The 27,861-nt window shown below is 38.8% G+C and overlaps 3 protein-coding genes and 2 non-coding genes across 5 annotated transcripts; 3 read left to right on the top strand and 2 right to left on the bottom strand.

Moving 5' to 3' along the window:
- Positions 1–3,753: 3,753 nt before the first annotated feature.
- On the bottom strand, positions 3,754–8,273 carry LOC143849664 (truncated FRIGIDA-like protein 1). The gene is made up of 3 exons (XM_077358776.1): positions 7,256–8,273; positions 4,549–4,724; positions 3,754–4,452 (listed from the first exon to the last, which is right to left on the bottom strand). The coding sequence occupies exons 1-3, from the start codon at positions 8,049–8,051 to the stop codon at positions 3,913–3,915; spliced, it is 1,512 nt and encodes a 503-aa protein (XP_077214891.1). The 5' UTR covers positions 8,052–8,273; the 3' UTR covers positions 3,754–3,912.
- On the bottom strand, positions 5,192–5,281 carry LOC143852151 (small nucleolar RNA SNORD96 family). Its single transcript, XR_013236716.1, has one exon. It is a non-coding gene; the product is annotated as a small nucleolar RNA SNORD96 family (small nucleolar RNA).
- Positions 8,274–11,445: 3,172 nt separating the features above from the next.
- Positions 11,446–17,554, top strand: LOC143851827 (truncated FRIGIDA-like protein 1). The gene is made up of 3 exons (XM_077361318.1): positions 11,446–12,303; positions 16,683–16,858; positions 16,955–17,554. The coding sequence occupies exons 1-3, from the start codon at positions 11,514–11,516 to the stop codon at positions 17,333–17,335; spliced, it is 1,347 nt and encodes a 448-aa protein (XP_077217433.1). The 5' UTR covers positions 11,446–11,513; the 3' UTR covers positions 17,336–17,554.
- On the top strand, positions 16,172–16,261 carry LOC143852152 (small nucleolar RNA SNORD96 family). Its single transcript, XR_013236717.1, has one exon. It is a non-coding gene; the product is annotated as a small nucleolar RNA SNORD96 family (small nucleolar RNA).
- A 2,805-nt stretch (positions 17,555–20,359) lies between the features above and the next one.
- Positions 20,360–22,577, top strand: LOC143851204 (uncharacterized). Its single transcript, XM_077360547.1, has 2 exons — positions 20,360–20,721; positions 20,835–22,577. Exon 2 carries the CDS (start codon positions 20,898–20,900, stop codon positions 22,392–22,394), a length of 1,497 nt encoding a protein of 498 aa, XP_077216662.1. The 5' UTR covers positions 20,360–20,721; positions 20,835–20,897; the 3' UTR covers positions 22,395–22,577.
- Positions 22,578–27,861: the final 5,284 nt, after the last annotated feature.

The raw sequence follows: 27,861 nt of genomic DNA, 5'->3' as shown, positions 1-27,861 counted from the left end.
CGCTTGATTGGCTACTTCATGAGTATGAATTGTTTTTCTATTAAGCCTTTTGCACAAGGAGATCATAAAACCTTGCGGTATGAATTCTTTCTTATAACCCTTCATTGAGGATTTGTACCGGTAGCAGTTACTCACTTTTCACACTTCTATCTTGATATCCATCTCTTTTCTGCTGTCAAAGGCCTCTCTTAAAGGTATTGACCCAGCTATATTGCAGGTACAATTACCATAATCGATGAAAATATGATCCAAGTGTAAATTTTTTCATTGCTATCTAAAACCAAATTGCTTATATTCCAGAAGCTCCACGACTGGCATTGAACATTTAGCGGATTTATTTTTACCCAACCATATTCTAGTAGAATCCATGTGATTGATTTGTCAAATTGCAGAATTCTTAGTTGTTTAAGGCACAATGCCACATAACCATGAGTTCGATTCATATGCATCGCGACGGAGGGCAATTACATTAGTCGCCCATTTAGGAACCGTCCGATCACTTTGGCGGACCAGATTAAAAGGGTTTAAAAACAATTGCTAAAGCTATCTCGTAGCCTTCTCTCTCAACGTTCTGAATCATCGCAATCCCAATCTAAATCACAATCGCCGGGAAAAAAAAATGAAGATTTCCATTTTCATCCTTGTTTCTTCCTCCCATAGCCTTCTCTACTACCTTTCATAATTTTAAGTGCACGTTTGGCTGTTTTGCCAAGTGAGACTTCTCTCCCACGTTTCTTCCTCTCGATGGCTTCTATCTTTATTTTCACCCTCTCTCGATAGCTCAAATCCCATGGTTCACAGCTCTGTTACACATGTGGGTTTCCCTACTGTTGGGCTTTACGACCACCCTTGGGAACTTTCTTGGATTGTAGGGGATGCATGATGTCTGTAGCCAATCCAAGGGTTTAATGGTTTATCAAAACAACTGAGCCAACTACATCATTGAAGGGGCGCAACTAACTTTTCTACTTGTTATGTGTTGCTGCGAAATTGGGTGTTGTAAAATGCAAACACTTGCATTTAAAACTAAGTTCCAATGTATTTGTATTGTATGAACTCAAGTTCTTGATGGCTATGAAAAATGCAGTTTAATACACATTTGCGAAGTACAGAAGTATGGAAGAAGCTTACCTTACATTTTTCATGCATGAAGAAAAGAATGTTGTCCCATGAAATGTAACGATTACAGGCTTTGCTAAACATAGTCGCCCGTGACCATGTTATTGTTTGAGTTTATATCAAAATGAGATGACTTAAAGTAATGTTCTTCTTGCTTGTAGTCATGTGGGTTTAGTTGAAAAGGGGCAGCATTATTTTGATAGGATGGTTAGATATAACAATTTTTTTTTCCAATGTTCTTCACTAGTTGTGCATGGACATGGTTGATATACTTCCTTGTGCTTGGGAATAATGTGGGTTGTTCCATGAAACTTGTTCACTGGTGATGAAGCCCAAATGATAGATTGCTGAAAGCTATCACATGCCAATGAAATAGCCCACATACAACAACCATTCATGAGCATTCTTAGAATCATCTCTGAGCAAGGATCAAGGAATCTATGCCAATCAACAGAGATTAAACCATCAACACTCAAATGTGAGCTGAAGGGAATTTGTAAAGACAGATTTCATTGGGAATTTGTAAAGACAGATTTCATTTGGAACCCTGCACTTAACGATTGTCAATGAAATTCACCACCAACTTCAGTGGGTTCGTCTCTTGTGTCCAGGTGTTATCAAAAGCTGAAAATTTGTTTCCTTCTTAACATGCAAAGTAGAAAATTCAAAATTAAACCATCACATAATCATAGGACCTTCTTGAAAATATATGACAGGAAGATGGGACTCCACTCAAGGCATGAAATAACATTTAGTACAGAAACAACGACTCCACCATCAAAAGAAGGTTTTTCCCATCCAATTTAAGTCTAGTAAATCAAAACAAAACGCACCCGAATTCATTGTTTGAATAGTTTGTGGATTGAAAATTTCATGATGCCAATCTGTATATCACCTGCCACCACTACTTCAAAGACCCATATACTTTGGTCATCGCTGCTCCTCTCTCACCTTATGCCATCGGAGTCGGGTGGGGGAAGGGGGGAGAGAAATATCACTTGGCAAGGCAGCCAAACGTGCCCTTAAAACTAGAAAAGGTGGGAAAGAACGCTATGGGAGGAAGAAACGAGGATGAAAATGGGAAACCACTTTTTTTTCAAGGAGATTGCGATTTGGATTCTCAAATGGGTGATGAACGTAATTGCCAGAATCGATTTCCATAACCAAACTCTACATATCACTATACTCATAGTTTGGTGTTGTGTTGCCAATATCACATGGAACTCCAAGGAGACTCTGACATGTTTCTTAAGTAATTATTTAATGTCTATTGAATTAGAACTCGTGTCCCCCTCCTTATAACTTTCAAACCAAATTCTACAAAAAAAAAACAAAAGGTAGAAGATAGAATTTTGGTTGAAAAATCTTAGGAATTGTCTCTCTCTCCTCTTTATACTAAAAAAAAGGTAGAAAGTATAATTTTAGTTGAAAAATCTTGAGAATTGTACCTCTCTCTCTCAGTTGAAAAATCTTGCGAATTGTACCTCTCTCTCTCTCTCTCTCTCTCTCTCTCTCTCCACTCTTTATATTGGTAATAACACCCCTACTTATTCCCCTATGCTCCAAGTCTATGTCGCGCAACAAAACACTATTGTAACTATTCTTTGAGGAAATTTCAGACAAATCCAATGTTTGTCTCCTCCCTCTTGACTTCTTATTCCACTGCACTCCGAGCCTATGCCACGCATCCAAACATACCCTAAGGTAATTCCAAGCAGATCCAATGCTTTGTTGAGTAATGTTACGCGACCAATAGACGAAGTACTTCCTCTTGAGCACAACCATACTGACCTCATGTTGCCACAAACCACGCAACCATTAGCAACTTCCACGCAACCATTAGCAACTTGGTATCCGAGCAAAAATAAAGCCTACAAAACATGCTCAATTCTACATCTTATATTTATATCGTTAAAACACTAATCGAATAGTGCCCCAAATTCCACTCTCCACCAGGCAACCAAGGTCATGAAAGTACGGCTGCTCTAGCCATCTCAAGAAAAGAGTAAACAATGTGTTTGTTGTATGTTTGAGTGAATGGATGATAGACAAAACGAACCAGGAACCGAGCAGATCAAGGTTTAAAAATGCAGAACAAGTTATTGCCAGAGTGGGAGAAGAATATGTCATCTTCCAAATACGGAGATGTGAAGGGAAATTGATCGATGATAAAATTGGAATGACATTCAACGGCTCCTGCATTCAGCAGAAGTATGATAATTGATTCAGAAATTTAACATCTAATTCAATTGCTGAAAATCGAATTTAACGGAATGGCAAAACCGTGGGTAGCGCGGCCATTGATTCAAGGCACTAAAAAAGACAAGACATGATACAGCAGCCTATACAGAAATAATAGGAACATTGAAAGCCATGGGTTGTGAAAGATGAGAGCCAAGTTGAGAGCCGACAAACCAAGGAAAACAGAAAGGAAAACCAAGGTAACGCAACATTCAGCTACCAGTTAATCAACAACATTAACTCAACTGGCCAATAAATGAGACACCTTAACCTTCAAAGATTGAAGAGCAGGTCAGAATAATAGCGGGCCGAGTACATCGATTGGAAACAAAGAACACTTCTAATATGGATGAAAAACAAATAGATGTTTCAATTTAATTAAGATCCACAACGGCAAACAATGAAGTTCAAGTTAGAATTATAGATAACTGTCACAACATGTCAACAGCAGAAAATACCATTCTATGTTTGCTTTTAGGTCATTTACAAGGTCATGCTAAGGTTTACCAACTAACCCACATTGACCAGACTGAATTGGGCTATGCCATCAAACTACGGTAAGTACGGTGGACGATACGGTAAGCCACCAGACAAGGGGAGACTGCTGTAAACCAAACGCTTATCATACAAACTAGTTCCCAGAAGATGCTCTGAAGAGTACTGTTCAGACAATGAAGGAATATGGTTAGCACCAAAATCCAAAGATGATCCCAGAAAACTGGGACCCGAGCAGTCATAGAGCATACCAGGTCCTGCCAAGCCATAAGGCCCAGCTGAACCCAAGTAAGAAGGGACACTGTTGACCAACAGCCCAGAAGGCTGTGGTTGTTGTTTATTGATTGTGGCTTGTGGATCACTATGAGGGACAGCAGCCGTGGTTGGCACCACTGGTCGAGGCTTCTTGTTTGGTGGATGTTGCTGGGGCTTAAGTACATGCAACCGTGCACCACGGTTCTTCTCCGCCTTCTGTTTTTCTAACTGAGAAATACGCTTCTCAAGATTCTCAGATGAGAATTCAGATTCAAGGCTATGCTCTTCTATGCATGTGATTACTCCTTTCAAAGCTGCAATTTCTTTGTCCTTGGCCTCATTCTGTAGCAGATATACACAGTTTATAGTGTCCCCATGTGCAAAAGACATTGAAATATGTCGGGAGTAGTCAATAGAAGGATGCAAAGAATACCATACCTCTGACCTAGTTGTGTACTTCCCCCGTTTTCGGATTTCTTCAGCAACCTTCTCGGATTCTTTTAAGTAGGTTTTCAACAATGGTACAGGAGGGAATTTATTCACGAGCTCAAAAGCATAGACAAAGTAAACAGCATCGAGTTGCTTCCCCTTAATGACCAGTTTCTGAACAAAATCTGAAACAAGCAAAAAGCTTGCTGGTCACACAGGTAAGGGACTTATCCACAAGTTAATGCAACCATAATTTCTCATAAATTTATCTAGCAAAAAGATGGAAAACAGGGCCAAAAGGATCTTAGGAAACAGATTTTAACCGATATCATACCAGGAGATTACCAAGGATGAGAACCACCTAACATTACTGATGTGTCTTCACCATCTGGTATATGCTGAAAATGATTTAAATGGATGGAAGACCAAATTTTACATTACTCCAAAAAAAAGGGAAGAGAAAAATAACAAAAATCAAAGGAGAATAAAAGCTTGGTTTGTGATTTCAACTGTAGAGACTTGTATCAATGACAACAAAAAACAGGAACCACTTCTAACAAATTATCCAATTTTTACAAAGTAATAAAGGATGATAGATGTGTCAAAAGCCATGGTGAAGAAAATCGACAATTCGACATAAATATTTAACAAGAGGCCTCAGAATTGCAGAATAACAGCAAGCCTTCAAGAGCCATTCAGTCCCAAAAGATGGTGTTCTTTGATATGATATCATCATAGGCCAACAAAGTATTCAAGGGTAAATAAGAATTGGTCTTTAGAGGGGGCTAAACAGATGTACATCACCTGTTTTGCCTCCATATGTAAATGCCAACCAAATGTCATAAAAAATTAAATGCTAACCAAATGTCATAAAAAATTAAATGCTAACCAAGCATTTCACCATTAATAAGCCAACAGAAATTATCAAAACTAACCATATGTCATAAAAATGAACTTTAACACATAACAGGTCACCTTGTGAGATGAATGATGAGTAGAAATTGATGTTGAGTGAGCAAATTAATTCCAAACAGCGGCGGACACCATGTGTAAATACCAAGGGTATTAAATTAGGTACCCAACACAAAATCAGTGATGAAATACAAAAAGAAAATTTAAAACACAATTAGAAATTACAACATTGACACAACAACAAGACATGTCATGATATCAGTCTTCTCCATACAAGAGCAACCCAGTAACTGGCAACATATCCATGACAAAACCAAGTAAAAAGTAAAAATGACAACCAAATAGACTCCCGGGCAATCTATTGTAGTTGAATAGAATTTAAAGCCCACAAAATATACTACTTATGGTGGGGGCAAAATATTTCTTCCGTGACAAGTCCAAGGAGCTAGCAAACACTGCTCCTCAAGGCAAAAAAGCTTAAAAGCAAAAATAGGAAATAAAAGGATTACAAGAAAACCAAGACTAAATGAATCCAGCCAACACATTGACTGATTAAAACTGATGAAAAATCCAGCAAACAGATTTGGCTGATAAAAAAAATCAGATCCAGAATCTCTGTACATAAAAAGAATGATATGGGAACACAAGAAAAAGAGGATAAAAAGAAAACAAAGAAAAATAGGAGGATTACCTCATCCAATAAGGTGACAATGGAAACAAACAAATAACATGAAAAAAGTGCAGGCATGCCTATCATATAGGGATAGGCCTGGAGAGAATCAACAGGAGATGAAAAAACTCAGGACTGAATATGAAAATTAAAACCGTTCAAATCCAATTAAAATGAATTAACTGAACAAAATAGTGAAAAGCAAAAGAATAACCTTAACATATCGGCAGAAAAATGTATGTCTCATGGCCAGTCCGAAGAGGTAATGGCAGCAATGCTGCTCCTCAAGGCGATGGAATATGAGACCGCTCAGTAAGAGGAGGTCTTCGAAAAAGACCATCAACTCCAAGAGCTTTATCTGTGACGATCTACGAACACAATTTGCTTGCCCCAACAAAGTAAGGAGATTTTCACCCAGAAAAATCTTCCCCATCAAGTTATAAAGGATACGCTTGAAAAACATATCAAACCAAATAGAGGGATCAGCGGCAAAGATTCAGAACACATACATATCTAGAGAATGTATTTTACATGAGAAAAAACAACTAGAAACAAAAATTAACAACCAAAAGAAAAAGAGGATTGGACAAATGAATGTCTGTCTCATGGCCAATGCCTGGAGGTAATGGCAGCAACGCCCCCAAGGCAATGGAATATGAGATGGCTCTGCAAAAGAGGAGATCCTCACAGAGGACCATCAACTCCAAGAGCTTTTTCTATGACGTTTACCAAAGAAAATACAAACACAATTTGTTTGCTCCAACATGGCAAGGAGAATAATACTGTCCGTCACAAAGTTGCAGCAAATGTCCAATAGAAATAACACCTAGAAACAATCAAAGTCCATATAGAGACAGGAAAAAAGGCACTAGCCACTAGACAATGAAACCCAAATAATTGGCATGGCAAAAGACTGAATCTTTCTGGACAATATGCTCAGAAACTAGAATTATAAGCATGTAGACTCAACTAATAAACAGGTACCCATTAAAATTTAAAACTAGAGGTGGTAGTGAACAAAAAGTAATTTTTTGTATATCCTTAGTAGCAAAAAGAACCCAGAAAACTTCACAAAGCAAAAACCCAGTAAATTATTTGCCACTATCAAAATGTGATTATACACCTGGTCCTTACCAGGAATCTTATCTGCTAACCCATGCGTCCTGATAAAATCAATCGTCTCTTTCCATCGAGCAATAAAAGCAGTAAGATCCAATAATTCAACAGCATCAAATACAGAAACCAAGCGATACGAAGCTAAAAACTGGAAAAAAACCCAAACTTTTAAACGATCTTCACGACGGGGACTAATCATCCCCTTCCATTCAATCGCCAATTTCTTCGCTCTCTCCTTCACAGAATTTTTAATCTCAGGCGAAATCATCGATAGACAATCTAAAAGAAGAATGCAAGTATGTCTAAATGCCGAAAACAACTCTCTCTCCTTTTCATCCCTTGATTTTGGATTAGAACTGAAAAAACCATTCATGGCATCCAAAACCAACTTCGCGGGATCAGAAGCTGACCTAAGAGCAGAAACAATCTCATTCTGTAATAAAGAGAGTTCTTTCCAATTTTCAATTATGAATTCTCTCAATCCCTTTCCATCCATCTTTACACAGAAGGATTTCAACTCCAGCTTGGGTTTTGCCTCTGAGGATGATTCTTCGGGTTTTTTCGCCACATTATCTGATTTTTCTGATTTTTTTACTAGAGGGTTTTGTTTCTCCTTTGATTCGAGCTCTTTGAAGCGAGATTGGACGGATTTTGACATTGAATCGATGTGGGTTTCGAGATCTTTCCATTGAAGAGTGAAAGAGGTGAGAGAGGAGGGATGAGATTGGACTTCTTCGAAAGCTTTTCGAAGAGATTCTTTCTTTGAAGGAATTGATTTAATGGCCGCAGAAATCGACTTCGTAGAAGAAACCATTTCTGAAACAAAAACCCTAACCCTAACCCTAGATCTGAGAACGGAAAAATCGTGCAGGTATTGTTGATTTACACTGCATACATGTTATCATTTACAAAACCTATTTGTTTTGGATATTGAGAATCGATTGTGAGTCCAAAACAGCCCAGCCGGGTTGGAAATCAGGTTGGCCCGACCCAATTTCCAATTCGGGTTGATTTTTCCCGACCCAATCCAATCCGATTTAAAAAAAACCCAACCCAAATTCAGGTTCAACCCGACCCGAGTTGCACCCCTACATGATGGTCTACAAGTGTCACGCCCCAAACCGAGACCCAACCAGAGGCACGTGACAGCACGTCTATGAACTTAAGTATACAGACAAGAAAGGCGTTCCAATAACCATGCAATAAACAGAGCATAACTAAAACTAAATAGTCTCATAAATTTGAATGAGTAATTGTCATATGTAAAAGTAGGAATTTGCTAGCGTCCATCGCAGATGGTCTGTTGCATGTCAGACCAGCCACACAGGTTCACTTTACAGCAGCTTTTGTCTTCATTCATGAGGTTGCTCGTGTGATATGCAACAGACCATCTGCGATGGACGCTATGCGAAGGACGCTAGCAAATCCCATAAAAGTAAGTGCTGAAATAAAGTAAGGGCAGCGCTCCAATGTTTTGATAAACATGCACTCCACATGTTTGTCGTGTAGTATTTAAGGGCTTCAAGAGCTTTTTGAGAACTGTAATATTCGTCTGACAACCCTTTAAATGCTACACGACATAAATTTGAGTGCATGTTTATCAAAAAATTGGAGCGCGGAAATCATTTCCCTAAAGTAAATGTCCATAAGGGACTATAAGAGTGAAAAAAAAAATGATTCAACTACTGAATGTCTACTACAGCTTGAAATAAACAACTGTATAGTAAAATCCTAATTTTTGACTTCCTCACTTCTCGGTACCACAAGATAAAATCTTCTACTTGTTCAGCACTTGTATATATAAATAATAATGAGTGAACTAAAACCCAATGAGGTAGACAAGTTCTATAAGTAACAACATGAATACCGAGCATGATAATAGTTGATAATTAAGGCAATACTAGTAACTAGCAAATCCATGCAATAATTGTACAACCGGCATATCATATCTTATCTAGCACAGATACTATTGCATAAAACTGGCATGTAACATATACTGGCATCTTGAAACTGGCCCAATGGTGATCAAGACACGCCTCCGCAAAACCTGTAATAGGCCAAGTCTCCACTAAACCCGTGGGAGACCCGATCCCCACTAAACCAGTGAGCGATCTCATCCCCAGCAATACATAGGGAAAATAAATTCTCTGCAATCCTGCCATAAATCTCGTCCCTATAATACCTGTGGTAGACAACTGCTCGCTGACCCACGTGAGACCTCGCCCTCACAATACATACCTATGTCCCATGATTTATCTCTAACTAATCCAAGTCAATACTGACATAAACATGCAAATTTAATAATTCTACAATTATAATTATTTTATCAAGTACTGGTAGACAATGCTACTGGTCATGAACAATTGTTGGATCATGGTAAAATCTATGTGTAATCCAACACACTACTTTTTCAATCAAGATGATCATACTGCATATAAAACCTGCATAAGCAAAAAGAAATAGAACATGTATATAATAAAATCGGTAGAGAACTTTGTCACACACAAGACCTCAACTAGAGTTTTCCATCTCTCCACAAAAAGTCACCTAAAACTAAAACAACTACATGCCTTAAAGACGATTTTGTTCTCCTCCAAAAATCTCCATTGGTTCTTATTTTCTCAAAAAAACCTCCAAAACATTTTCTCTTGGGTTGATTTTCTGCAAGATTTTTGGGTTAAAGTAAGCATTTATAGACCCTCTTTAAGAGTCCTAATCCATTTAGAATAAAAGCCCTAATCTAATTCAAATTGGAAAGCTCTAAATAATTTGGATTCAGTTTGGACAAAAATACCCCTGCAAAATGAATTTTCATTTTTGGGGTATTTCAACAAGATCAACGGTCTCGATTACACATGCATGTCCTTGTGTAGGATCCACAAGTCGATTGTTAGGATTAGTTTTGATGGTATTCCTCCTCATAGTTGGACTATTAAACAAAATGTTAGAAATAAAAATTCATAGAACTAGCTTCAATAGTTCTATCGAAGTAAGAAGATAATCAAACTTTAAAAAAAAGAAAAAAAAAAGAAGATAAATCGATATTAAAAGAAGGGAAATGATAATCCCCCCCTCCTCCCTTCTGACGGATAAAATCCCCACGTTTAACTTTAGCCGTTAAGTTTTAAAGGCAAAGAAAAACGTTAAAAGAGGTGAATTTATCCTCAAGCAGTGAACCATTCTCATGGAAACTGTTGAAGGGGAGATTTTATCCGTTTAAGAGAGAGAGAGAGAGAGAGAGAGAGAGGGAGGATATCATTTCCCTAAAAGAAAGGTTTACAATGAAGGGCAGAGGTTACCATGATAATGCATCACCGATACAACAGTTCTATCGAAGTTAATTAATCCAAAACTTATTGCATATTCTATATTCTAACCGGAAAATACAAATCCGGCATATTATTATGGGAAGTGATATATTCGCCCCTTTTGATTACTTGGGACACCTGCAGCAGTGTATCAATGACTGCAGTGGGCTGATATACTTCACATCAGAAGGATTCAATGGGGCTGATTGAAAATGTACACACTACACAGGCCCTAGGTGTCCCAAGTAATCAAAAGGGGTGGATATATCACTTCCCATTATTATTTGTCACACATTGATTGATTGGACGATCTTATACTCTTGATTTTAGTAGAGCGCAATGCTTTGTCCATTTGGCATGTAAACATGACCATATGAGGAATCTTGTAATGGCTCACTAGATGAACAATCGACATCAAACACTCATCTCCCATGTAAGACCCTACGATGATTCGACCCCCCTTAGAGCAATACAATTGCAAGTTGAATAATTAGGGGGCTGTCCCAAGTGAACAAAGAAGCTAATATATCATTTCCCTACTCATAACATCTCAAAGGTAGATTTAAATCTAATGGGGAATTAATCAACTTGCAATTAGAATTGTCAAAAGAGAAATCATAACCACACTCCCATGTTTGATCCCAACTCGACTTTTAGGAATTCGGATTGAGCTTTTATCATAAAAGTAGATTGAGTTCAGGTTGGTAAGCACTAATTAAAAAAGATTATAGTGGGCCCATATTATATGATGATCTTAACCGTTTATTTGTTGGGCCCCAATGCCATATCTCGAAAATCATCTCCATAGATCGTATAGATCTCTATGATCCTAGGCATGGTTTATTTACATTGGGGCCCAAGAAATGAATGGTTTGATTTTTTTTTTAATGGTGTGTGTTTCCCTGAGTTCCCTTACATTGGGTTAGTTCTTACTTCTTAGAGAGTTTCGAATAGATCTTCTTGCAGAAATGTCTTCTTCTACAGAGTCGATTTCTGCTGCCATAAAATCCATTCCTTCAAAGAAGGAATCACTTCGAAAAGCATTCCAAGAACTCCAATCTCATTCCTCCTCTTTTGCCTCTTTCACTCTTCAATGGGAGGATCTCGAAACCCACATCGACTCCATGTCAAAATCCTTCGAGTCTCGTCTCAAAGACCTCGAATCAAAGGACAAACAAAACCCTCCTCTCAAAAAATCAGAAAACCCAGAAAATCCTTCTAAAAAACCCGAAGAATCATCCTCAGAGGCGATTCCAAGACCTGAGCTGAAATCCTTCTGTGAAAATATGGATGGAAAGGGAATTCGATCTTTCATAATCGAAAATAAGAAACAACTCTTTACTTTACGGAATGAAATTGGCCCTGCTCTTAGGTTTGCATCTGATCCAGCAAAGATGGTTTTGGATGCCATGGATGGGTTTTATAGTTTGGATCCAAAATCAAAGAGAGATAAGGATATGGAATTGGGTTCAATTAGAAAGACTTCTATTCTTTTGTTAGAGAGATTGTTAATGATTTCACCAGAGATTAAGAATGATGAGAAGGAGAGAGCGAAAAATTTGGCGGTTGAATGGAAAGGGAAGATTAGTCCTGGTGGTGAAAACCCTTTAGAGGTTTTTGCATTTTTGCAGCTTTTAGTTTCGTATGGCTTGGTTTCTCTATTTGATGTGGATGAATTATTGGACCTTGCTGTTTTTATTCATAGACGGAAACAGATTGATTTCATCAGGGCGCTTGATTTTACAGAGAAGGTTCCTGGTAAGGACCAAAGGAGAAATCACATTTTGATTGTGTCAAATAATTTTTATGGGTTTTTTTATTTGTGATTTTTCATTAGAGGGTTCTTTTCACTACAAAAAATTGATTGTGTTGTCTAAGATGGATCTACCTTACATGGTTTTTAAGTTTAATCGGTACTTGTTTGTTAGTCTAGTCTTCATGCATATAATTCTAGCTTCTTGATTGATGTTGGATACTGTGTTTCCAATCCTACTAGGATACTAGCTTTTATCTTTATCTAAGATATTAGTATCTTATTATTGTCTTATTATTGATGTTTAACTAGTTGTTAGGATTTTACTAAGTTTTTTTTTTTTTCCTTTTTTATTAAAACTCATGGAATTTTATGCAATTAGGGAATTATTGCTATATTAGTTGTAAAAATCGTAGGGTGGGCTTTTTGGATGATCAATTGAAGACATTTTCAGACACACTCTGATGTAATCCTGGTAGTGATTTACAACGAAACCACAGGATGAGAATCGAATCAAACTCAGATGAGATCGGAAATACTTTGACAAATCTAGTAAGATGTTAGGTTTCCCTAAAATATTCCAAAACTTAAACAAGCAATGGAACAATGAAGCAAACCACAATCAATACGTGCTTAGATCCTTAGTAGAACATTAATAGATCAAGCCAAGAGAAGTTCATAGTAGATCGGTGTGAAAATTCCCAAAAGAAAAAGAAATTTTATTTTCCAATCTTCAAAGCAGAGAAACAATAAAAAAAACCTCCTATTACCACAAGTTTCTAGGCTTTATATAGCCTCAATCACAAAACAACCAACTCAAAAAAATAGAAATCCAAACTAACTAGGAAAGAAAATTTGCGTAAAAATAAGAAAGTACAAAAATAAGAAAGACGTGGGAAATGACGTCAAACAGCTCGTGGTCGGATTCTGTCACTCTGTGTTGCCTGACTTGGCGCAACTTGTCCCAGAATTCCTCGGCAAGCTCTTGGATTGCATCATTCTCCTCGGGTTGGAAAGAATTTGCCCTCGAATTCAGCTCGTGTTCTGAAGAATCTCCATGATATGGCACGAGGTGTCTCTCATCGAACACATCATGCGTCTTGATGTGGCTGGGAAGTTTGAGCCTACATGCATTGTCATTAATCTTCTCCATGGTCTCGCAAAGCCCAATCTTTCTTGGATTAAGCTTGTTGTACTCACCTGTGGGCATGGTTTGAAATTTTGACCGAAATCTGAAATTTCGGGTTTCGGTCGAGACCGAAATTGAGATTGGGTAAAGTCAAATATGCATTTTATCCATTATTTAATATTATCCAGAAAATTTCAGCCGAAATTACCGAAATTTTGTATGATACAAAATACTTTTTTAATTGATTTCGATGGATTTCGGCTGAAATTTCTGTCTCGGTGAGGACCGAAACGCATTCCGAAACTGAAAATTCTAACCATGCCTGCGGGTACTCTATCTTTGGTTAGGACAACCCAAACATAATCTCTAACATCAAATGCAACCCGTCTTCGATACTGATCCGCCTTCTCCCTGTATCGTTGGCTAGATTTCTGTAGCTTCTCTCGAACTAACTCATGAGCGTCATGAATCTTCGTCACTTGCTACTAGATCTTCACCATTAAAAAAAAAGAAAAAAAAATCTTGCTACTAGATCTGCCAAGGTGTGGTATTGGTGCTAAGTCAATAGCACACCTAGGATTAGCTCCATTCAAGATCTCAAAAGGGCTCAATCCTGTGTTTCGATTCTTGGACCTGTTAAATGCAAACTCCGCCTGAGCTAGCATCTGGTCCTACCGTAGAGGATTAGAACCAACCAAACTCCGTAATAAATTTCCCAACTTGTCCCAGAAAGCCGTGGAAAACGGCGTCAAACACCTCGTGGTCGGATTCTGGCACTCCGTGGTTTCTTAACTTGGTCCAACTTGTACTAGAATACCTCGGCAAGCTCTTGGATTGCATCACACTCACAGACTCTCTCTCTCTCTCTCTCTCTCTCTCTCTCTCTCTCTCTCTCTCTCTCTCTCTCTCTCTCTCTCTCTCTCTCTCTCTCTCGTGAATTCTAGGGTTCTCCTTCCCTTGTGGATTCTAGGGGTTTGCAGCTTGTACGCTTCGGCTTTGATTTTTCGTTTGATATGCTGCGTTACTTCGTTGCATATTGTTTTAAAAGATTCTGTCTTTCGCCACCGCTCTTATCTCTGTTTCACCGTCTATAGGCTAGTGCTTTTTTCCCTGTCTCTATATGAACGTTGATTGTTTCCAGTTCTAGGTGTTATTTCTGTTGGATATTTGCTGCAACTTGTGACGGGGAAGATTTTTCTTGCTGAAAATCTCCTTACATGTTGGAGCAATAAACATCATAGAGAAAGCGCTTGGAGTTGATGGTCCTTTCTGAGGATCTCCTTTTTCAGAGCAGTCTCTTATTCCATCGCCTTTGGGAGCAGCATTGCTGCCATTACCTCTTGGGACTGGCCATGAGACATACATTTTTCTGCCTACTTGTTAAGGTTTTTATTTTTCTTTTAACTATTTTGTTCCGTTAATTCATTTTCATTGGATTTAATCAGTTTTAATTTTCATATTCAGTCCTGAGTTTTGTATCCCCTGTTGATTCTCTCCAGACCTATTCCTATGTGATAGGCTTGCCTGCACTTTTTCATGTTATTTGTTTGTTACCATTGTCCCCTGATTTGATGAGGTAATCCTCCTATTTTTCTTGGTTTTCTTTTAATCCTATTTTTTCGTTTTTTTGAAAGATGACGAAAATATAATAAGATCATACAAAGAGTACATGTGTGGGGGACCAGTAGTCCCCCAAGTATTACATTGTATGAAAACCTGGATCATTCCAGGGCGAAGAAAACCAAAAAAGATAATTATAAACTAACAATTGGCCCTCCCAACCGTCTTCCATATCCACCAAAAATAGATCTGAATTCATTACTACCCAACTAACTCCCAAAGAATTCTTCCCATTTCAAAGCAATTCATTGATCCTCTTTTTTCTTGTGTTCCCTTTTTCTTCTTCTTTCTGTACAGAGATTCTGGATCTGATTTTTTTATCGGCCAGTTGAGTTGGCTGGATTTTTTTTCTCAGTTTTTTGTCAGCCAAATGTGTTGTTGGCTGGATTCTTTTAGTCTTGGTTTTCTTGTATTCCTTTTATTTCCTATGTGTTTCTTTTAGACCTTTTTGCCTTGAGGCACAGTGTTTGCTAGTTCCAAGGATTTGTCATTGAACAAATATTTTGCCCCAACCACAGGTATATTTTGTAGGCTTAAAATTTTTTTTTGAAATAAAGGGCTTTAAATTCTATTGAATTACTATAGGTTGCCTGTGAGTCTATTTGGTTGTGTCATGGATATGTTGCCAGTTACTGGGTTGCTCTGGTATGGAGAAGGCTGATACATGACATGTCTTCGTGTTGTGTCAGTATTGTAACCTCTAATTGTGTCTTAAATTTCCTTTTTTTTTTCTGTTTCTTCAATGATTTTATGTTGAATATGTAATTTAATACCTTTGGTATTTACACATGGTGTTCAGTGTTCACCACTGTTTGGAATTAATTTGCTCACTCAACATCAATATCTACTTATCATTTATCTCTCGAGGTAACTTTTCAAAAAAAAAAAAAAAATTATCTCTCAAGGTGACCTTTATGTGTTAAAGTTTAATTTTTTACGACATTTGCAGTTTTGCTCTTTTTGATAATTTCGATGGGCTTAGTTATGGTGAACTGCTTGTTTAATATTATAATTTAGAGATTGAGGCAAAGCAGGTGATGTATATCTGTTTAGCTGCCTCTAACGACCTATTCATATCTACCCTTGAATCGTCGTGGATATGCATCTAGAGTCTTTAACATTGTTGGCCTGTGATGATATCATATTAAAGAACACCATCTTTCGGGACTGAATGGCTCTTGAAGCCTTGCTGTTATTCTGCAATTTTGAGACTGTCATCCTTTTTAAATTTGTTAAAATTGGATAATCAGTTAGAAGCCATTCCTTTTGTTTTGTGTTCTTAGCAGTCATTAATACATGTCTCTTACAAATTAAATCACAAATGAAGAATTTCTTCTGCTTCGATTTTTGTTATTTTTTTCTTCCCTTTTTTTTTAGTGATGTTAAATTATCGTCATCCATCCATTCAAGTCATTCACATCATAGTGAAGATGCCTCAGTAATTTAGGGAGTTCTCATCCTTCGGTAATCTACTGGTGTGATATTGGTTAAATTCTGTTACCTAAGATCCTTTTGGGCCTGCTACCATCTTTTTGCTAGATTAATTTATGAGAAATTAAGCTCATTGAAATTATGGTTGCATTAGCTTGTGGATAAGTCCCTTCCTGTGACCAGCAAGCTTTTTGCTTGTTTCAGATTTTATTCAGAAACTGGTCAGTAAGGGGAAGCAACTTGATGCTGTTAACTTTGTCTATGCTTTTGAGCTTGTGAATAAGTTCCCTCCAGTACCATTGTTAAAAGCCTACTTAAAAGAATCCGAGAAGGTTGCTGAAGAAATTCGAAAAGAGGGGAATTACTCAACTAGGGTACAGGTATGGTATTCTTTGCATCCTTCTATTGACTACTCCCGAAATATTCCAACGTCTTTCGCACTTGTTGACCCTATAATCTGTGTATATCTGCTACAGAATGAGGCCAAGGCCAAAGAAATTGCTGCTTTGAAAGCAGTAATCAAATCCATAGAAGAACATAAGCTTGAATCTGAATTTTCAACTGAGGATCTTGAGAAGCGTATTTCTCAGTTAGAACAACAAAAGGCAGACAAGAATCTTGGGAAGCGTATTTCTCAGTTGGAACAACCGGCACCAGACAAGAAGCCTCGACCAGCTGTGCCCTATGACCACTCAGGTCCGGGTTTTGGTTTTAACCCTAGCCCATCAATGTCAGAGCTCTACTCTTCAGAACATCTTCTGGGATCTAGTTTGTTTGATAAGCCTTCGGGTTATAGCGGTCTCCCCTTGTCGACCTTGTCTGGTGGCTTACCATATCGTTCATCATACTTGCCTTAGTTTGATGGCGTAGTCCAATTTAGTCTGGTCAATGTGGGTTAGATGGTAAACCTTAGCATGACCTTCTAAAGGTCGTTGTCTAAAAGCAAACATAGAATGATATTTTGTTCTGTTGACATATGTTGTGACAGTTGTGCTTATCTATTACTCTAACTTTAGGTTCATTCTTTGCTGTTGTAGATCTTAACTGAATGGAAATCTCTATTGGTTTTTCTTCTACATTAGAAGTGTTCTTTATTTTCATTTGGTTGTGTACTCCAGCCACTGTTAACCTGACCTGCTCTGCAATCATTGAAGGTTAAGGTGTCCCATTTTATTAGCTGGATCAGTTCATGTTGCTGATTAACTGGTTGCTGAATGTCGTGTTGCCTCGGTTTTCCTTTTTGTTTTGCCCTGCCTTGTGGGTTCTCATCTTGCCTCTCCTCAGTCAAAGCCCAAGTTTTTGTTGCTTGAGGTTTTGTCATTCCATTAAATTTGTTTTTCTGCTGTTGGTGTCTGTTGAGTTTTCTTTTTGTCCTGAAGAATTCAGCAATTGGAACAGATGTTAAACCTATGAAACAATTCTGATAATTCAATTTTATCATTGGTCAATTTCCCTTCACCACATCTCTGTATTTGGACGATGACATATATTCTTCTCCAAATGTTGTAATACCTGTTTCAATTAGCTGTTGAATACCCCACAAATGTTATGTTTAATCCCACTCTGGTAATACCTGTTTCAATTAGCTGTTGAAAACCCCACAAATGTTATGTTTAATCCAACTTGTACATGCCTTTGTGGTGTTGAAAATTTTGTTCTGTCCTGTCTATAGAACTTCTTTCGAATACATATTCATATTGGTCTGAGTTTAAACTCTCGAAGATCAAACCCGTTACCATTTTTACAAAATCACCCATTTATCATCCGCTGCTGTGGGCTGGGATATGTTGTCCTTGGCATCTAGTTAGTGTCTGCCATTCTATTCTATCAGAAGATGAGGAGGATTCAAATACATTCCTAGGTATGAAACTTTGTTGGGACCATTTCAAAATTTTTTCTATGTAGCTTTAGCTTTCATCCCCAACGTTGTTGTTTAAACTTTTCTATGAAATTTTTATTTCACTTTACACGTCATTTGATGTTATTTAAGAACAGTTAACTTTGAAGGGATATTTGCTAGGGACCATCGGAGAAGGCATTTCGCGGGCCTGCTGTTGCATGAGAGAGCAGCCGCCTCAGATGAATTAAACGAATAAGACAAAATCTGTCGAAAAGTGGGCCTATGTGGCTGCTCTTTACTACAAATATAATCCTGATAAAAATACCTGATGAAACCAGCTCACTAGAAACCTTCACATTATTTACTTCTTTGGATGCACAAGTGGTTTATGATGGAATTGAGTCATAGAATCCATGATTACATGACTCATCTCAAATCTGAATTGAACTGTACTGTAACCTTTGGTTATGTTTATGTTTCTTCAAGACTAACTCACTTAGATTTGTTCAAATTTGAATAAACTCGAAACAGAAACAAGTTCTGCTTTGACAAAATCAGGTTCTGCAATTCTTTGCTTGAACAAGTTTGTGTTGAATCATGAACTTGTGGAATACATTGAATTCCAGTTCGGATCCTTGCCGCAACAAACATTGGAATTTTTTTGGAACCGGTTGCCACTAATTGAACAAAATTCGTGAATCATTGGAGATCTGATCAGTCCTGGTCTGAATTGGAATGCAAAATTAGAAGTTCCTATAGAAGTTCACGAAGTCCATTAGAACTTGATGTTTGCACATTCAAAAAATAAGTACAAGTATTAATATGACAGTTAACAGGAGGATGGTTTTAAATTTCGGTTTCAGAATGCGTTTCGGTCCTCACTGAAATCGAAATTTTGGCCAAAATTCAACAAAACCATTAAAATTAATATTTTTTTTCCATACCAAATTTCGGTCGAAGTAATGTAAGGTTTTGGGTATCCACAATTTCGGTTTCGGGGTTGACCGAAACCCGAAATTTCGGATTTCGGTCAAAATTTAAAACCATGCAAAGAAGTTGACACAACCTTCAAATCCAATGCTAAGCCCTAAATCTAGGGCTGCAACTCGAGCCGGGTTTTACCCGACCCGCATCGATCCGACCCGAAAATAGCCTGGGTTGGGTTCAGGTTTCATGGGTTTCGGGTTGAGCATTCAAAAGCCCGCATGAATCTCGGGTCGAGCCGGGTTTGAAGGGGCCCGACCCGAGTTACATAAGTTATAGTATGTACATTTTTTTCTATTGTTAGTTAAAAGTTAAAAGTGAAAACCCACGCACCCACTGTTATTGTATGTGAGTGTAATTTCTGCTTCTATGAGTTGAGTTGATTCAAGTGTTTGATTCAGCATTGTTTGATTGTAATTACAACATTGTTTGATTCAAGTGTAATTACATCATTGTTTGATTCAAGTGTAATGTGAGTGTAATTTCTACTTCTATGAGTTGAGTTGCCTTGCTAGACAAGAATTTTCCTTAAAAAATTGCGTCAACGTGAAAAAACCCGACTCGGCCCGACCCAACCCGAGATTTATCATGGGTAGAGCCGGGTTTGGGAATCATGGGTTTTCCGGAAAAAAACCCGACCCGACCCGACCCGAGATATTTCTCGGGTAGGGTTGGGTTCTTCAAAACCCGACCCGAGTTGCAGCCCTACCTAAATCTACCCAAAAAAAAGGCTACTGATTTAGGGGTGCAACTCGGATTGGGTTGGGTCAGGTTGAGGCCAACCAGAGGAACCATCTACTCAGCCGAAACCTGACCTGACCCGAGTTCCAACCTGAGGAACCCTTTTCCCAACCCGAACCCGACCCGAGTTGCACCCCTAGTCTCCTGATCTATTAACATTACCTTGTTTTGATATTGGCAGTTACTCACTTGTCTTTTACTACTTAACAAAGTGAGTTAGTATAATTATCAAAAAATGGAAGTAACAAATAACAATATGAATAGCTAAAAAGCCAAAAAAAAAAAAAACACTCATTTGACGGGATATTTTAGCAAAATCTACGCACCTAGTCCGAATTCCATATACCCCGCCCCGGTCCACGCGTTTTCTCGTTCCGCGTCATGCATCTTCTTCTTCTACAAAATCAGAAGCGAACGTCCCTCCTTCCTTCTCTTCCCCACACTCTACACAAAAGAGCCTCTTTCTGTGCCATAACCCTAACCCTAATTTAGCTTCTTTTACTCTTAAATTTCTAGTGTTTTCTGCTGCCCTAACCCTAACCCTAACCCCAAAGCCCTCCCTTTCCCTTTCCCTTTCCCTTTTCTCTTACGCTACCCGAACCCTAACCCTAATTTAGCTTCTTTTACTCTTAAATTTCTAGTGTTTTCTGCTGCCCTAACCCTAACCCTAACCCTAACCTCAAAATCCTCCCTTTCCCTTTTCTCTTACCCTACCCGAACTCTAACCCTAATTTATCTTATTTTTCTCTGAAATTTCTCGTGTTTTCTGCTGCCCTAACCCTAACCCCAACCTATCTTCTTCTCCTCTACAATCTCTCCTTTTTTTTTTTGAACCCCTGACCTAATCAGAAGCCATGCTTTTATCTCCAGGCCATTCACCTCGCCACATCTCAATCTCTCCCTCCCCCTCAAAAACCCTAGAACAACCTCTTCCCTCTTCAATCCCCTCCAAAAACCCTAACAAGCGTCGTGCCCTCGTCCTCGACGAGGACAGCTATGTCGCAGCCATTGAAAAGATTGTCGAGCGAGATTTCTTCCCGGACCTTCCCAAGCTCCGGGACCGCCTTGATTGGCTAGAGGCCCTTCGCAGTGGCGATCCGATCCAGATCCGAGATGCCCAATTGAAAATCTTGGAGCGCCGTGGCAAAACCGCAATTCCCAATGATTCTGAGGGTAAGATTCTAACTCCTACTTCTTCCAGTTTCTGCAATTCTCCTTCAATTCTGTTCGAAAAAACTCCGATTCACGGTGTCTCTGGTTATGGAGAAACCGTTGCGGATGATTTGGGGGTGAGTGATTCATTGTCATTAGACCAGTTTTTTCGTCGTCATACTAGTGAAGATAATGAAAGTTTTTCAAAAATCATGGAGAAGGTTAGCCAAAAGAGGAAGGAGAGATTTGGGTATTTGATGGAAGGGGAGGAGGGGGAGGAAAGGAAGAGCCTTGAAATTGAGAAGAAGGATCGGATAACTGATGGATATGGGACTTCTGATCAGCCACCAAGTACATTAGAGGGGTGGAAATACACTGCTAAGAATCTTCTAATGTATGATTCTACGAACCGTGAGGAAGTGCCATTGACAGTGGCTGAGAGGGCAGAGAGGTTAAAGGGTTTGACAAAGGAAATTGATCGTTCGAGCACACGATTTCATGGCAATTTGGTGGATTCTAGACCAAAAGAAGAAGACACTGTTGCAATTCTTTATACTCCTGTTGCTGGTGCGACGCCTGTAGCTTTTCCCTTTGCAAATCGAGAAGCAGAGAGGTTGAAAAAATATGATTTGGATGATTTGAGAAAGACCCCAAATCCGTTTTACATTGAATCTGCGAAGAAATCTGAAAATGGGTATAGTTTTGTTAGGACTCCATCACCTGCACCGGGGCTTGGTGAATCACCTTTTATTACATGGGGAGAAATTGAGGGGACACCATTGAGGTTGGAACCAGAGGACACGCCAATTGGTATTGGGGGCAATGGCCAAGGGGCACATTTTAAGATCCCGTACCCACCTTCTAGAGATTTGAAGGCCCACTCCTTGTCAAGGGATGCTGCTCGCAAATTGAGGGAGAGGTCGAGGCTGTTTCAGAAGCCACCTTTGCCTTCTCCGGCTAGAGGGGGCAGCATGAGCCCTAATGGTCGGATACTTTCTTCAGCTGCTCAAAAGTTTGTGAGGAATGCCATTGCAAAGTCATCATCCTCTATAGACGAAAGCCTTCGAGCGAGCTATCGTGGCACTAGTCCAGGTATAGGGACTCCAAAATCGGGGAGGAGCTTGACTAGATTTAGTAGAGATGGAAGCTTGGAGTCTAGATCACCTTCAGTGAGAGAGGGTTCTAAACCTCCCGGGTGATGTTGGTTCATTTCCTTTACTTTTTTTTTTTTTTTTTTTTTTTTTATATGTATGGTTAAGCAATGCGGTTATGATTGTCTGTGTTTAGCTCTTGAATAAACATCACATTTCTCAGATTCGAATTCTTCTCATTGCATATATGCACCTATCTGTGCCAATTGTGAGGTTTTGTTTCATTTTGCATCTTTATATGTTTAAGGTCCATGAATTTGAGCCACTGGTTGAGAATTGGGCAAGGGTTTAGCTTTTTGGTGTTGGGTTTAGTTGAAAACTATCTTTCTTTATCATTATCAAGATTCGTGGTGACAGATTGTCACACTCTGACAAATACGAACCCAACGATACCAAAATTATATTTTGGTGCAAATGATATGTTGTATATCTAAATAATTTGGCCTTTTGGTGTGGATTTTATTTTTTATTGGAAGGATAAGGAAAATATAAAATGTGTACTTTCTTAAGATTGGGTATGATGTCTCTTGATAGTTTGAGGAGATAGAGTGTGACAATAAGAGAAGCACACAAACTGACATCTAATTTTGCAAGCCTCCACATTCAATTGCTTGCGTCTTGTCTCATCTGATGGTAATGAGCGGATCTCCCTCTAGCACAAGATGCCTTTGAGAATTAAGGGTGTGTTCGGCAACTATTCTTTTACGGGATTTTCCCCCTTTTTAGGGGTGGAGAATGACGAAAGCCAAAAAAATCTCAAAAATCATGTTCGGCTGCGTGACCCGCTAAGGTCCGTTTCCACAAAAATTTCTTACTTTGTTGACCAAAAAATAGGATTCCTCAAAGCGATAAATAACCGTTTCTAAAATTTCTCATAACTCCGTTTCCGCCCGATTCTTTAGGCGAGAATGAAAAGTGTTGCCGAACATGCCCTAATTTGCAGAGTTTTTTTTCTTGAGAATTAATTTGCAGCATTCCTTTTTTTTTTTTGAAAGGTAGACGGAGCAAATATATTAAAACGGGAAGACCAAGGAGGTCACCCTAGGAAGAAACAAGAGAAAAAGAAAGAAAAAGAACAAGAAAAAGAGAAAATACAAGGATCTCAAGGAGGGAAGAACTCAAAAAACTCCAAAACATCCTGATTTACACCCTCCGAGCCAAAGCATCTGCCTCGCCATTCGCAGATCTTCGCACATGATTGAAAGCTATGGAAGAGCCACGAATGATATCGTGAATCTCATCGAGAATTGACTAAAATCTCCACGGAGGCGATGCAGATCCCCGAAGCCATCTGATGACATTGAGAGAGTCTCCTTCCACGATAAACGAGTTAAAAGAGCCCCTATCAATGTGTTTGAACCCTTCAAACGCCACAAGAACCTCAGCTTCACTGGAATCACAAACCCCCAGGGGACCAGAATAAGACCAAATGGGCTCACCACTAGAAGAACGGCATAATCCCCCCACCCCAGCCGGCCCTGGATTACCAATGCTAAAACCATCAAAATTAATTTTCAGATAGCCAGTTGGGGGAGGACTCCACTTTTGAATCACCTTGGGGCAATGGGACCCTTCCATACAAATCACGCTCCACCCTTTCCATAAATCAAAAGAAGAAACGAAACAGAAAGAGGGAAGACATCGAGCCCTCTCTATTACAGAAGCAATGATATTGATGAAAACCCTCTGAGCAGATTTATGCACACCCTAAAAAATTCTCGCATTCCTCTCCTTCCAAATTTGCCAAAATGTATAAAATAAGCACATCTTCCAAAGCATTCTACCATTTTTCTTCCAAGGCACTCCCTCCCAGCACTTCAATGAATCCAAAATAGAACTAGGGAACACCCAGCAAAGGCCAAATCTCGATAATAGTAAACCTCAAACAACTGACGCAAAGCTGCAATGGATAAAAAGGTGAGAGGCCGACTCACCGGCCTTAAAGCAGAGAGGGCAATAGTCAACTAGAATCATTCCCCTCTCCCTGAGAAAATTAATGGTCTGAATCCTATTCCTGCAAGCTGCCCACCCGAAAAAACACACCCGAGGAGAGCATGAAGAATTCCACACTATAGCCAAAATTGGATGAGGTGAGCCAGGGATAAGATGGGAATAGAAAGACTTAACAGAGAAAAAACCAGATTTATCCCAAATCCATACTCTCTTATCAGCTTCCGGACAACTTAATATAGCAAGATTCTAACAGTTGAAAAAGACTCGCCAAAGCATCCAACTCTCTCTCAAAGAAATTCCTGTGAAAAGCTGGCATCCACAACACTCTACCACATTCCCGAACGAAGCAATCTTTAACCAACACTGCCTTGTCAGGAACTATTAGAAATAGCGCAGAGAACAAAACACTCAAAGGCTTAGAAGCACACCAGGCATCCAACCAGAATCGGATACGATCTTACATGAATAATGCCTTTTAATGTCAAGGGGATAAGCTAGTGGAAGGTGTGTTATGTTGATACTTGATAAATGTCTTTTAATGCCAATGCCTATGATGTCTTGATTCTTGAAGCAAATGGAGAGTGCGATGGTAATACCATCACAAAGATTGGCATCTTATGTGTGCAGGCCTCCACATTCCAAACCTTCCATCTCACCCATCTTATGGTAATGGGCATATTCCTTCCACTAGAAGAACATTACTTGATTGGCGTCTTTTAATGCCAATTGGTACGATGTCTTGATACTTGATGGTAAGAGAGTCTCAGAAATTGACATCTAGAGGTTTGCAATCCTCTACATCCAAAACCTTCTGTCCTGCTTTTCTGGTGGTAACAAGTGGATCTCCCTCCACTAACAAGTGTTACGCAATTAACTTTGTATTTGCCAGCAGTACTTTTTTTTTTGAATGGCCCAGTGATACCTTTAAATGACATGTTTCAATCACTTCTTTGTTTTCTAATCACACCCCAACTCCAGAAGTGTCTGGGTTATATAGAGATGGTAAAGTTTGATAGTACTTATGGGAATCTCTCACCTCGTTGAAAGTCTTCAGTTCCTCCGCTTTGATGAGCAGAATACCTTTCTTCCATTCTCTTAGCATATCCTTGAGCTCTATTGTAAAATTCTTTTCAGAACCAAAGAGTCCATAAACCCGATCCACTCTCTCCCTACTCCTACTTGCGGTGCCAACCCTTTAAGAGTCTTGTTATTTTTATATTTCCAAGTTTCCTAGAAGATCAACTGGAAATTTTCCTTTTAGGAGAGCTTGCATGAGATTTGAGGAATTTAATTTGGTTGCTTGAAGGTGGGTTTGGGATAAGATTTAAGTTTGTAGGAGTCTATGGACTTTCTTAAAGTTTTAGAGTAATTGTTAGTTAATTATCCAACTTTCCAACTTTTGTAGCCTGCTAGCCTGCTAGGAATGATTTTGTGTGTTCTTGGGCTTTTCAAAAAAAAAAATGTGCATTTTGGTTTGCTACTTGGTGAGAAGCTGACGATGATTGATGGCCCCATCATACTCATGGACAAGATAGAAGCCAAGATCAATCAAAAAGGGTTGAACAATCTGGATGATAATTTCAGAAGTGGGTCCTCTCCAAGTCTGTTTGAGCTGAATCGTAGTATTCATGGTTATTGTTATCTTAGATGATCTTTAGTGAACTTTAGCTTGACTTAATAGTGAATTTAGGTTGGTTTTAAATGGGGTCTATAAATAAAAGCATGAATTGTATTTTTAGGTTTATTTGTTGCCAATTTGGAGTTGGGTTTTGTCTTTCTAATTTTATTTTAGTGTCTTTAGGTCTAAGAAAGTTTTGTTTAAGATTTTCAGTGGTTGAGTTAAATGAGGATGAATGCTCAATATTGTGGGAGGTTTTAAGATTGTTTATTGTCTTATATATAGTTGTTTTGAGAGAATTATCTAGGATTTCTTTTGATGTTTAGTAACTAATTTGAAGAGTGGATTCTGCTTTCTTTTGGAGTGGTCTCTTCACACTCTAGGGTGGATCCCTATGTCTTTGCATTGACTGTTCCCACTAGCTCTCTTGTATGCTTTTCTTTGATATAATTGATTCTTCATTTTTCTTGTATTCTTGCAACTTAGATTCTGTTGGAGCATTCATCACGATCAATTTGCATTAGAAAGAGGAATAAATGAGCCTTCTTTTCCTTCATGTTAGAGTGGCATATATGATTTATTGGCCGGCCGCGATAGTTTCATCACCTCATGGGTGTTTCCAACAAACATAGTTGACTTGTTTTCTAGTTAGAAACATGTCCATTGACAATAGAGGAAGGATACCATGGTGGCTGACCTCTCTATACAATCATTTTGCTTTTATGGACCAAAAGAAACATCAGGTTCTTTGACAACCCTTTGTCTTCAGTTGTGAGACTTTTGTTGAGATGATGGTCTCTATTTTCCAATGTGGCCCATTGTAAAAAGTGTTTTGGGGGGAGGGGGGTTACCTTTGGGGAACATTCATCACAATTGGAAGGCCATCGCCTTTTCTTGGTAATTGCCTTCTAATGTTCCCAAGCTTTAAACTTCATTGGTAGTTTTTTTTTTTTGGAAATCCAGGTTTGGGTGGATTATGAAGTTGGCAAAGAACTCATTAGGAGAGGTTGTCGAAACCTTTTTTGGGTCGTTAGGCATGACAGGTTCCTCGAGACCGGAAGCCATGGCACTCTCTCTACTGGCCTTTTGATTATATTTAAGTAGCATTTTTTGGATCCACCATGGATTTATGGCAATTTGTCTAATGTTATTTCTTGAGAGGCAAATTCAAGTCCCGATCTGTGGCACCTATTCATTTTCGTTATAGATATAGTTGATATTTGTAGAGTTCATGTGCACGCTCCTAAGAACACCCCCCCTAGTGCAAACGAGGTGGTTAGCAAGCTTGCGGAGTTGGGCGGACTGATCTTGTCGTGGGGAGTGGGCCATGGGGACTGGTTTTCCCTTTCAGAATGTTGTGACTTGGTGTTTAATTTTTGGATGCTTCATCATTTTCTTTTTTCTCTGTGTCTTGAGACCATGCCATCCCCTTTGTTGTGATCTGCTATTCTCTCATTAAAGTTTCTGTTATCACTCAAGTAAAAAGGGTAGGATCTGTGAATTTCCTAATTTGGAAAGCTTCCAAATTGAGGATGTGGTTTTTAGACTTGGATATGTAACTCACTTGTAACTGAGGAAAGTGTATTAACTTAGTGTTGGAAATAGGTAGTTTGGTTCTAGTAGTTGTAGTCCTTTGAGTTTCTTTGTTTTGGGATGATTTAGGAAATATTTCAATTCAGGATTAGAATGTTAGGGTTTTCAAGGAAATTGTGCGTGGGTATGGGCGTATGGGTACGCGTTTTGTTTCCATGTCTCTGTTTGTCTATGTTCAGAACTTGGAAAGGGAACCCTCGGATGTGCCCCATGCCCATTTCGATTGGAAACTAGTGTGCATGCTAATGTTTTGGTCAATTAAAATTGATATCATTGAGAAGCATTTATCAACTTCAACTTCGATCCCACCAGCCCGATTCTCTGGACAATGTTTTACTTTCAATTAAAATT

The sequence above is a fragment of the Tasmannia lanceolata genome, unplaced genomic scaffold, assembly GCF_043159265.1.
Source record: "Tasmannia lanceolata isolate RefF3 unplaced genomic scaffold, GAP_Taslan_0.1 ptg000018l, whole genome shotgun sequence".
Lineage (NCBI taxonomy): Eukaryota > Viridiplantae > Streptophyta > Magnoliopsida > Canellales > Winteraceae > Tasmannia > Tasmannia lanceolata.
The sequence above is the reverse complement of the archived record's forward strand: the minus strand, read 5'-3'. Positions and strand labels throughout refer to the sequence as shown.